The 12644-nt window shown below is 44.4% G+C and overlaps 1 protein-coding gene across 1 annotated transcript; it reads left to right on the forward strand.

Moving 5' to 3' along the window:
* The first annotated feature begins 129 nt into the window (after positions 1-129).
* On the forward strand, positions 130-12168 carry LOC106570288 (glycoprotein-N-acetylgalactosamine 3-beta-galactosyltransferase 1-like). Its single transcript, XM_014142441.2, has 4 exons — positions 130-485; positions 784-976; positions 7559-8223; positions 11767-12168. The coding sequence occupies exons 2-4, from the start codon at positions 808-810 to the stop codon at positions 11941-11943; spliced, it is 1011 nt and encodes a 336-aa protein (XP_013997916.1). The 5' UTR covers positions 130-485; positions 784-807; the 3' UTR covers positions 11944-12168.
* The last annotated feature ends 476 nt before the right edge of the window (positions 12169-12644 follow it).

Consider the following 12644-nt stretch of genomic DNA (forward strand, 5'->3'; position numbering starts at 1 on the left):
GAACTGTTACAAAGTTGTTATTTATAAAAACAGGACATTTTTATTTGAGCTCCCTCTCCCAAAATAAAGAGAAAAAAATAAAGGCGACACTGACTAAATCGATGTGTTGTTTCCTAGAACATTCTTGTGATTGCAGGTAAATGGATGAAAGCACGATCCGTGTACCGTTCGTTCAATATCCGAATTTAAACAACAAATACGGATACCATTTGGATCTGTGGATATGATCATGCACTGACTGAAAATTTGTCAATTATAGCCTACTAGTGTACATACATAATTTCAGTCTCATCATCAGATGTATCAGACAAGGCAAACGCAATAACTGCTTGGTAACATTCCATGCATGCGTATTGGAGGAATTAACCGGCCTATAAAACTCACTCCCACCACTATGTGCTCTTATTCTTGTCACTCCATGTTTCTACTCCGGCGTTATCCACAATCAGAGGAGAATATATTTTTTTACATTTTTGTGTGAACTGGTAAGCCCATTTTTTTCATTAAAAATTACCAACGATAATGTCAAAATATTTTCATATCAAAATGTTGCAAAATGTTTTATTGTAACTTAAAAAGTAACAATGACTTTGATTGAGAGTCATTATTACAATCCTTTATTTTAAATACATCCCCCTTGTAAACTGATCTTGAACATGATAGCACAGTCAACGTCAGTTGAATACTGTATATAGCATATTGGCAAATTATTTTTGACAGGTTGGAAGTAACAAGTGTTTGTTCACCTGCCCTAACTCACTTATTTTTTTGTATCACTCACAGGGTTTGGTCTAAAAGAGGGGAATTATGATCACTCTTTCACCTGTACCCTTTGTGTCTGGGCTGTGTATAGGATTTCTGTCTATTCAATACTTTGTTTACTTGGACACCAGCACTGCAAAACCAGCTGTTTTCTCACTGGGTTACTCCAGTGGAGTTCATTATGACAAAAGGGTTCCAAGACACATACACTCAGGTAATTTACTTCTGAACATCCATTCACTGCATTTTATTTGTGGCTTTCTTAATCCCAATATTGTAATAAAATGTTATTCATCAAAAACGAATGTAATGTAAACAAATGCGTTTTGAGGTTTTCTCCACTTGCTATGACGATGTAAGGTCTAAGTCTAAGTAGAAAGCTTTTTTTGTGTGTGTGTGAGAGAGAATCTTCTAACATCTGTGATTCCTGAAAGAATTCTGGTTCCAAGAGGCCAGTGGATTAGAGCACAGTGCTGGGAACACTACTGTTAGGGGTTTGATTCCTGCATAGGCCACATGCAGTTGTTTCAATGACACAACCAAATACTTTGGATAATAGCATCTGCTAAATCAGTTTCCCAAACTCAGTCCTGGCCCCAACTTAAAAATGTGGGTGCTCTAGCACAACACAGCTGATTCAAATACAGTGCCTCCAGAAAGTATTCACACCCCTTGACTTTTTCCACATTTTGTTGTGCTACAGCCTGATTTAAAATTGATTAAATTGAAATTTTGTGTCACTGCCCTACATACAATACCCCATAATGTCAAAGTGGAATTATGTTTTTAGACATTTTTGCAAATGTATAAAAAATTAAAAGCTGAAATGTCTTGAAAAGTTGAAATGTGCTTAAGAAGTCACATAATAAATTCATGGACTCACTCTGTGTGCAATAAGTGTTTAACATGATTTTTGGTACCTCAGTCGAGCAGTGAAGTTCAAACATAGATTCAACCACAAAGGCCAGGGAGGTTTTCCAACGCCTAGCAAAGAAGGAAAACCCACCTATTGGTAGATGGATAAAAACTAAAATCGGACATTGAATATCCCTTCTAGCATCAAGAAGTTATTAATTACACTTTGGATGGTGTATCAATACACCCAGTCACCACAAAGATACAGGCGTCCTTCCTAACTCAGTTGCCAGAGAGGAAGGAAACCGCTAAATGTTGGAATATTGCTGTGGAGACTTGCTTCCATTATGCCACAAGAGCATTAGTGAGGTTGGGCACTAATGTTGGGCGATTAGGCCTAGTTCACAGTCGGCGTTCCAATTTATCCCATAGGTGTTAGATGGAGTTGAGGTCAGGGCTCTGTGCAGGCCAGTCAAGTTCTTCCACACCGATCTCGACAAACCATTTCTGTATGGACCTCGCTTTGTTCACAGGGGCAATGTCGTGCTGAAACAGGAAAGTGCCTTTCCCAAACTGTTGCCACAAAGTTGAAAACACAGAATCATGTAGATTGTCATTGTACAGAATGTACATATAGCTAAGTATAAAGTAACTAGTTAAGAAGATAGATAATAAACAGTAACAGCTGTAATGTCTGCTTCCAACTCACACGCTCTGTAACGCCCTGATCTGTTTCACCTGTCGTTGTGATTGTCTCCACCCCCTCCAGGTGTCGTTGATTTTCCCCAGTGTATTCATCCCTGTTTCCGGTCTCTCTGTGCCAGTTGGTCTTGTATGTTTCCAAGTCAACCAGCATTTCTCCTTTTCTAGTCCTCCCCGTTTTGACCCTTGCCTGTTTCTGGACTTTGTACCCGCCTGCCTGACCATTCTACCTGCCTTGACCACGAGCCTGTCTGCCACTCTGTACCTCCTGGACTCTGATCTGGTTTTGACCTTTTGCCTGTCCATGACCAGTCTCTTGCTTACTCCTTTTGGATTAATAAACACTGTAAGACTCCAACAATCTGCCTCTTGTGTCTGCATCTGGATCTCACCTTGTGTCATGATACGCTCAAACACATAGATCCCCTGAACGCAGCTCACTCCCCATCACCTGAATTCTGATCATCTGTTCACACACCTGTATGTCATTATCACACTATTTAGTTCAGTTCTTTGCACCCCATCTTTGTGAGGTATTGTTTGTTTTGTGACACACTTCTATTCGGAGCTCTGTTTTTCCCCGTAATTTAATCCTCCCATGTATGATAGTTTTTGCCTGCCTCACTAAAAACGCATTTTGCCTATTCTCTGCCTGTACCTTAGCCTATCGGATATTTAGCAGTCTTACTTCCGGTGCCGACAGAGATGGCCGCCTCGCATTGCGTTCCTAGGAAACTATGCAGTATTTTGTTTTTTGTGTTATTTCTTACATTGTTACCCCAGGAAATATTAGGTTTTATTACATATAGTCGGGAGTAACTATTGGATATAAGAGCAAAGTCAACTCACCAACATTACGACCAGGAATACGACTTTCCCGAAGCGGATCCTCTGTTTGGTCCACCACCCAGGACAATGGATCAGATCCCAGCCGGCGACCCAAAACAACGACGCCGCAGAAGGGGCAGACTGAGCGGTCTTCTGGTCAGGCTCCGTAGACGGGCACATCGCGCACTGCTCCCGAGCATACTACTTGCCGATGTCCAGTCTCTTGACAACAAGGTAGACGAAATCCGAGCAAGGATTACCTTCCAGAGAGACATCAGAGATTGTAACGTTCTCTGTTTCACGGAAACATGGCTCACTCGGGATACGTCAGAGTCAGTACAGCCACCCGGCTTCTTCACGCATCGCGCCGACAGAAACAGACATCTCTCTGGTAAGAAGGGCGGGGGTGTATGCCTTACGATTAAAGAGACGTGGTGTGATCATAACATACAGGAACTCAAGTCCTTTTGTTCACCTGACCTAGAATTCTTTACAATCAAATGCCGACTGCATTATCTACCAAGAGAATTCTCTTTGATCATAATCACAGTCATGTATATCCTGCCCCAATCAGACACAGACGGCCCTGAAAGAACTACATTTGACTCTATGTAAACTGGAAACCACATATCCTGAAGCTGCATTTATTGTAGCTGGGGATTTTAACAAGGCTAATCTGAAAACAAGGCTCCCTAAATTTTATCAGCATATCGAATGCGCGACCCGGGCTGGCAAAACCCTGGATCATTGTTATTTTAACTTCCGCGATGCATATAAAGCCCTCCCCCGCCCTCCTTTCGGAAAATCTGACCACGACTCCATTTTGTTGCTCCCAGCCTATAGACAGAAACTAAAACAGGTAGCGCCCGTGCTCAGGTCTGTTCAATGCTGGTCCGAACAATCGGATTCCACGCTTCAAGATTGCTTCGATCACGTGGACTGGGATATGTTCCACAATATGCTGATTCGGTGAGCGAGTTTATTAGCAAGTGCATCGGTGATGTTGTACCCACAGCGTCTATCAAAACATTCCCCAACCATAAACCGTGGACTGATGGCAGCATTCAAACAAAACTGAAAGCGCGAACCACTGCTTTTAATCAGGGCAAGGTGACCGGAAACATGACCGAATACAAACGGTGTAGCTATTCCCTCCGCAAGGCAATCAAACAAGCTAAGCGTCAGTATAGAGACAAAGTAGAGTCGCAATTCAACGGCTCAGACACAAGAGGTATGTGGCAGGGTCTACAGTCAATCACGGACTACAAAAGGAAAACCAGCCCCGTCGCGGACCACGATGTCTTGCTCCCAGACAAACTAAACAACTTCTTTGCTCGCTTTGAGGACAACTTAGTGCCACTGACACGACCCGCTACAAAAACCTGCGGGCTCTCCTTCACTGCAGCCAACGTGAGTCAAACATTTAAACGTGTTAACCCTTGCGAGGCTGCCAGCCCAGACGGCATTCCCCAGCCGCGTCCTCAGAGCATGCGCAGACCAGCTGGCTGGTGTGTTTACGGACATATTCAATCAATCCTTATCCCAGTCTGCTTTTCCCACATGCTTCAAGAGGGCCACCATTGTTCCTGTTCCCAAGAAAGAGAAGGTAACTGAGCTAAATGACTATCGCCCTGTAGCACTCACTTCCGTCATCATGAAGTGCTTGAGAGACTAGTAAAGGACCATATCACCTCCACTCTACCTGACACCCTAGACCCACTCCAATTTGCTTACCGCCCCAATAGGTCCACATACGATGCAATCGTAATCACACTGCACACTGCCCTAACCCATCTGGACAAGAGGAATACCTATGTAAAAATGCTGTTCATCGACTACAGCTCAGCATTTATCACCATAGTAGCCTCCAAACTCGTCATTAGTCCCGTGTGGCTCAGTTGGTAGAGCATGGTGTTTGCAACACCAGGGTTGTGGGTTCGATTCCCACGGGGGACCAGTACGGAACAAAACATTTATGAAATGTATGCATTCACTACTGTAAGTCGCTCTGGATAAGAGTGTCTGCTAAATGACGTAAAATGTTTTTAAAAAATTAAGCTCCAGACCCTGGGTCTCGACTCTGCCCTGTGCAACTGGGTCCTGGACTTCCTGACGGGCCGCCCCCAGGTGGTGAAGGGTAGGAAACAACATCAACACCCCGCTGATCCTCAACACTGGGGCCCCACAAGGGTGTGTTCTCAGCCCTCTCCTGTACTCCCTGTTCACCCATGACTGCGTGGCCATGCACGCCTCCAACTCAATCATCAAGTTTGCAGACGACACTACAGTGGTAGGCTTGATTACCAACAAAGACGTGATGGCCTACAGGGAGGAGGTGAGGGCCCTCAGAGTGTGGTGTCAGGAAAATAACCTCACACTCAATGTCAACAAAACAAAGGAGATGATCGTGGACTTCAGGAAACAGCAGAGGGAGCAGGCCCCTATCCACATCGACGGGACAGTAGTGGAGAATGTGGAGAGTTTTTAGTTCCTCGGCGTACACATCACGGACAAACTGAAATGGTCCACCCACACAGCACAGTGTGGTGAAGAAGGCGCAGCAGCTCCTCTTCAACCTCAGGAGGCTGAAGAAATTCGGCTTGTCACCAAAAACACTCACAAAATTTTACAGATGCACAATCGAGAGCATCCTGTCGGGCTGCATCACCGCCTGGTACAGCAACTGCTCCGCCCACAACCGTAAGGCTCTCCAGAGGGTAGTGAGGTCTGCACAACGCATCACCGGGGGCAAACTACCTGCCCTCCAGGACACCTACACCACCCGATGTCACAGGAAGGCCAAAAAGATCATCAAGGACAACAACCACCCGAGCCACTGCCTGTTCACCCCGCTATCATCCAGAAGGCGAGGTCAGTACAGGAGCATCAAAGTGGGGACCGAGAGACTGAAAAACAGCTTCTATCTCAAGGCCATCAAACTGTTAAACAGCCATCACTAACATTGAGTGGCTGCTGCCAACATACTGACTCATCTCTAGCCACTTTAATAATGAAAAATTGATGTAATAAATGTATCACTAGCCACTTTAAACAATGCCACTTTATATAATGTTTACATACCCTACATTACTCATCTCATATGTATATACTGTACTCTATACCATCTACTGCATCTTGCCTATGCCGTTCGGCCATCGCTCATTCATATATTTTTTATGTACATATTCTTATTCATTCCTTTACACTCGTGTGTGTGTATAAGGTAGTTGTTGTGAAATTGTTAGGTTAGATTACTTGTTAGATATTACTGCATGGTCGGAACTAGAAGCACAAGCATTTCGCTACACTTGCATTAACATCTGCTAACCTTGTGTATGTGACAAATAACATTTGATTTGATTTGAAAAGCTGTTCAGGGTCCTGTTGCTTTCAGACTTGGTGCATCTGTACAGCTTGCCATGCAGTAGCAGAGAGAACAGTTGAAACTTTTTAGGGCCTTCCTCTGACACCGCCTGGTACAGAGGTCCTGGATGGCAGGGAGCTCGGCCTCAGTGATGTAATGGGCCGTACACACTACCCTCTGTAGTGCCTTGGGGTCAGATGCCAAGCAGTTGCCATGCCAAGCAGTTGCCATACCAAGCCGTGACGCAGCCAGTCAAGATGCTCTCAATGGTGCAGCTGTATACCTTTTTGAGGATCTGAGGGCCCATGCCAAATCTTTTCAGCCTCCTGAGGTGGAAGAGGTGTTTTCATGCTCTCTTCATGACTGTGTTGGTGTGTGTGTGTGTGAATCATGATAATTCCATAGTGATGTGAACACAGAGGAACTTGAAGCTCTCGACCTGCTCCACTACAGCCCTGTCGATGTGAAAGGCTGCGTGCTTGGTCCTCCATTTCCTGTAGTCCACGATCAGCTCCTTTGTCTTGCTGATGTTAAGGGAGAAATTGTTGTCCTGGCACAACTAAAAACGCACCTGTATAAAAGACACCTGGGAGCCAGAAATCTTTCTGATTGAGAGGGGGTCAAATACGTATTTCCCTCATTAAAATGCAAATCATTTTATAACATTTTTGACATGCGTTTTTCTGGATTTTGTTGTTATTCTGTCTCTCACTGTTCAAATAAACCTACCATTAAAATTATAGACTGATCATTTCTTTGTAAGTGGGCAAACGTACAAAATCAGCAGGGGATCAAATACTTTTTTCCCTCACTGTTGGTCTCTAACCTCTTCCCTGTCGGCTGACTCATCGTCATCGGTGATCCGGCCTACCACCGTTGTGTCGCCGGCAAACTTAATGATGGTGTTGAAATTGTGCAAGGCCACGCAGACGTGGGCAAACAGGGAGTACAGGAGGTGTCTAAGCACGCACCCCAGGACCGAGTTTGGGACACCATGTGCTAATTGACCACACTTTTTATTCATTATTTTTAAATGATCTCTTTCAGATGAGGACAGGAGTGTTGCAGCCAACCTGTCCCAAAATGTACGACTACTATGTTGGATCATGACTGGGCCTAAGAACCTGGAGTCCAGAACCAAACACATCCGGGCCACCTGGGCCAAACGATGCAATAAAATCCTCTACATGAGCTCAGTGGAGACCGAATTCCCCACGGTGGGGCTCAACGTAAGCGAGGGACGAGACCAGCTCTACTGGAAGACCATCAGAGCCTTCCAGTACATCTACCAACACCACCGCAACGACTACGACTGGGTCCTCAAAGCCGACGATGACACGTTCGTGGTCATCGAGAACCTCCGATACACATTGTCTAAACAGGACCCGGAGAAGCCTGTATACTTTGGGCGAAGGTTCCGCCCGTTCGTCCAGCAGGGTTACATGAGTGGTGGAGCCGGCTATGTCCTCAGTAAAGAAGCCGTCAGAAGGTTCATCAAGGGATTCGACACAGGGAAATGTTCCCACTTCTCCATCATAGAAGACATGGCTCTAGGGAAGTGTATGGAGACTATGGGTGTGGAGCCGGGGGACTCCAGAGATGTGAAGGGAAGGCAGACGTTTCATCCCTACCCACCACACAAGCACCTGATCAAAAAGCCACCCAGAAAACTGCCCTTGCATCTCTTATACGACCACTACAAACTAAGAGAGGTAAGCATAGCCTAACCCTAATGAAGTGGACACTTACATGAAGTATAATCATACATACCATTCTATTCAATTATATTTTCAGGTCTGTATGTGGGTGTGATGCTGTCTCCATGTGTAATCAAATTTTATTAGTCACATGTGCCGAATACAACAGGTGTAGACCTTACAGTGAATTGCTTACTTACGAGCCCCTAACCGACAGTGCAGTTTAAAAAAAAATACAGATAAAAATAAAAGATAAAAGTAACAAGTAATTAAAGAGGAGCAGTAAAAAATAACATATACAGGGGGGTGCCGGTACACCCCCCTGTAGGCCTTCCCTGTAGCTCAGTTGGTAGAGCATGGTGTTTGCAACGCCAGGGTTGGGGTTCGATTCCCACGGGTGGCCAGCACAGGAAAAAAAATTGAATAGTCTGGGTAGCCATTTGATTAGCTGTTCAGGAGTCTTATGGCTTGGGGGTAGAAGCTGTTTAGAAGCCTCTTGAACCTAGACTTGGCACTCCGGTACCACTTGCCGTGTGGTAACAGAGACTAGGGTGGCTGGAGTCTTTGACAATTTTCAGGGCCTTCCTCTAATACCGGCTGGTATAGAGGTCCTGGATGGCAGGAAGCTTGGCCCCAGTGATGTACTGGGCCGTTCGCACTACCCTCTGTAGTGCCTTGCGGTCGGAGGCTGAGCAGTTGCATTACCAGGCAGTGATGCAACCATTCAGGATTCTCTCGATGGTGCAGCTGTAGAACCGAGGACCCATGCCAAATCTTTTCAGTCTCCTGAGGGGGAATAGGTTTTGTCGTGCCCGCTTTACGACTGTCATGGTGTGCTTGGACCAGTTTGGTAGTGATGTGGACACCAAGGAACTTGAAGCTCTCAACCTGCTCCACTGCAGCCCCGTCAATGAGAATGGGGGCGTGCTCTGTCCTCTTTTTCCTGTAGTCCACAATCATCTCCTTTCACTTGATCATGTTGAGGGAGAGGTTGTTGTCCTGGCACCACACGGCCAGGTCTCTGACCTCCTCCCTATAGGCTGTCTTGTTGTTGTCTGTGATCAGGCTGTTGTGTCATCGGCACTGTTGTGTCATCGGCAAATTTAATGACGGTGTTGGAGTCGTGCCTGGCCGTGAAATCATGAGTGAACATGGAGTACAGGAGGGGGCTAAGCACGCACCCCTGAGGGGCCCCTGTGTTGATCAACGTGGAGGATGTGTTGTTACCTACCCTTACCACCTGGGGGCAGCCCGTCAGGAAATCCAAGATCCAGTTGCAGAGGGAGGTGTTTAGTCCCAGGGTCCTTAGCTTATTGATGAGCTTTGAGGGCACTATGGTGTTGAATGCTGAGCTGTAGTCAATGAATAGCATTCTTGTCAAAATAATTTTCTATCCTAATGAAAATAATTAACAATCAATAAGCCTTGATTAATTCCCAAGGTTTGTAAGACAATGGGTTAATAATTAGGCAAGGACTCAGCTTTCTGCAAAAGGTTCGTACAGTTTATTCAGAGAAAGTTCTGCCCAACATTATCAAAGATGTTCATTTTATCCTCTCTCTCCGCTTATGGCCACACCTCCACACAAACAGTATATTACCAACACACACACATACACACAAACAGTAGGTGAACAGTATCTCCCCCTTGACTTCCCACCACTGTTAATCACTATCCAGCGCTGCCTGTTCCTTTCCTCCGAGATTAGGAGAACCTTGAAGGCTACTCGCGGTATCTCACACACACGTCTACTGCTCCCTTGGGCCCACTAAATACACACACACTTTTTTCTCCCTCTCCAGCCTCTACTAGACTTTATGGGACTAACGTTCAGTACATTGATTATGCATTATCCATGCTACATAACTACTAATTAATAATGGATTATTGATTCATTTACCTTTATTAGATCATTCTCTTATCAATTCTCACATAGGTGTTCCTTTTATCCAGGTGGGAAAGGGCAGTGTGTAGCGCAATAGAGACTGCATCATCTGTGGATCTGTTGTGGCGGTATGCAAATTGGAGTGGGTCTCGGGTTTCTGGGATGATGGTGTTGATGTGAGCCATGACCAGCCTTTCAAAGCACTTGATGGCTACAGACGTGAGTGTTATGGGTCGGTAGTCATTTAGGCAGGTTACCTTAGTGTTTTTGGGCATAGGCACTATGGTGGTCTGCTTAAAACATGTTGGTATTACAGACTCGGACAGAGGTTGAAAATGTCAGTGAAGACACTTGCCAGTTGGTCAGCGCATGCTCGCAGTACACGTTCTGGTAATCCGTCTGGCGCTGCGGCCCTGTGAATGTTGACCTGTCTAAAAGTCTTACTCACATCGGCTCCGCAGAGCGTGATCAGTCTTCCGGTACAGCTGGTGCTCTCATGCATGTTTCAGTGTTATTTGCCTCGAAGCTAGCATAAAGTAGTTTAGCTCGTCCGGTTGGCACATGTCACCGGGCAGCTCTCGGTTGTGCTTCCTTTTGTAGTCTAATGGTTTGCAGGCCCTGCCACATCCGACAAGCGTCATAGCCAGTGTAGTACGACTTAATCTTAGTCCTGTATTGATGCTTTGCCTGTTTGATGGTTAGTCGGAGGGCATAGCGGGATTTCTTATAAGCTTCCGGGTTAGAGTCCCACTTCTTGAAAGCGGCAGCTCTAGCCTTTAGCTCAGTGCGGATGTTGCCTGTAATCCATGGTTTCTGGTTGGGGTATGTAGGTACGGTCACTGTGGGGACGACGTCATCGATGCACTTACTGATGAAGCCAATGACTGATGTGGTGTACTCCTCAATGCCATTGGAGGAATCCCGGAACATATTCCAGTCTGTGCTAGCAAAACAGTCCTGTAGCTTAGCATCTGCTTCATCTGACCACTTTTTTATTGATCTAGTCACTGGTGCTTCCTGCTTTATTTTTTGCTTGTAAGCAGGAATCAGGAGGATAGAATTATGGTCAGATTTGCCAAATGGAGGGCGAGCTTTGTATGCATCTCTGTGTGGAGTAAAGGTGGTCTAGAGTTCTTTTCACTCTGGTTGCACATTTAATATGTTGATAGAAATTAGGTAAAACTGATTTAAGTTTCCCTGCATTAAAGTCCCTGGGTACTAGGAGCGCCGTCTCTGGGTGAGCGTTTTCTTGTTTGCTTATGACAGAATACAGCTCATTCAATGCCATCTCGGTGCCAGCCTCTGACTGTACTGGTATCTAAACAGCTACAAAGAAATGTATTGCGTGAAATGTATTGTGAGAGGTGTCATAGATGCTTTGGGATTGACATTCAGTGTGTTATGATTATGGCTTATGAGTAGCTAAAGTAAATATTTACTCATGGCTTTGTACTTATAAGTAAGTAGCCAAGGTTTGTGCGAGCCGGAAAGGCTCGTAAGACAAGAGCCTCTATCTTGTTTCTGTAGCGTGAGGCAGCTTGATGTACAAGTCTATTGCAGGGCCTTATTTAAACAGTTGTATAATGTTCTATACAGGCTTAATAAAGCATTTGGTATACTACCTAAACAACTATTAATATACTTAATCAGACTGTCGTTCTTCTTTCTCCCAGGGCCCAGAATGTTGTTCAGATCACATCGTATCATTTCACTACATCTACCCTGTAGAGATGTACACACTGGAATACTTCACCTATCATCTACGGCCCTATGGATACAAGTACAGGTACAACCCTGATGCTGCAGCAGCTGAAATTGAGAGTAACACCACCACACCTGTCTCTGCTTAACACAGAGATATCACAGACAGACTACTGCACTGAAGAAAGAACTTATTTCTGTGTCATGTTTAAATGCCGAAACAACAGCCTGACATTGCCACTTTCTTTGGTAAGCTGAGCAATGAGACTAAGGAAATGGAACCACTATCAAATTCATTGACATGGTAGTTTTAAACATATTTTGAAGCTATACATTGTATTTGTTGTCTATGTAAACGAACATGAACAATAGAGTAACATAGTTTTTTGTGACAGGGTGAGACAGTTGAACTAAGCTCATAAGGCATTTGCTATTAATTGTATATCATTAATCAAATTTGCATTGAGAAGCAAGGAATCTTTCAGACTTTGCCTTTAACTGTAGGCTTGCACTATCGACCACAACTGTTAATCGTATCATCTGTTTAGGTCTTATCTGTACATATGATATTTATTAAAGATTCTTATGATTCGGGCATTCTATATTTTGTGTATATTTTATTATATATTTATTCAAACAAACAGCTAAGTTCATTCTGTTTGAGTTTCACATTTCCTTCTTTGCTTTTGTTGTACAATATATATATTTTACAACTTACAGTAAAAAAGGTTAACATGATATTTTGTTAAAATGAAAATAGAAGTATGTACTTAATGTGTTCTACAGATTTATGGAGGTCTAGTAAAATATTAAATTCAGATTGTTAGCTAAAAATGTGTATTGAACTTAG

The sequence above is a fragment of the Salmo salar genome, chromosome ssa14 (genome assembly GCF_905237065.1).
Source record: "Salmo salar chromosome ssa14, Ssal_v3.1, whole genome shotgun sequence".
NCBI classification, from domain to species: Eukaryota; Metazoa; Chordata; class Actinopteri; order Salmoniformes; family Salmonidae; genus Salmo; species Salmo salar.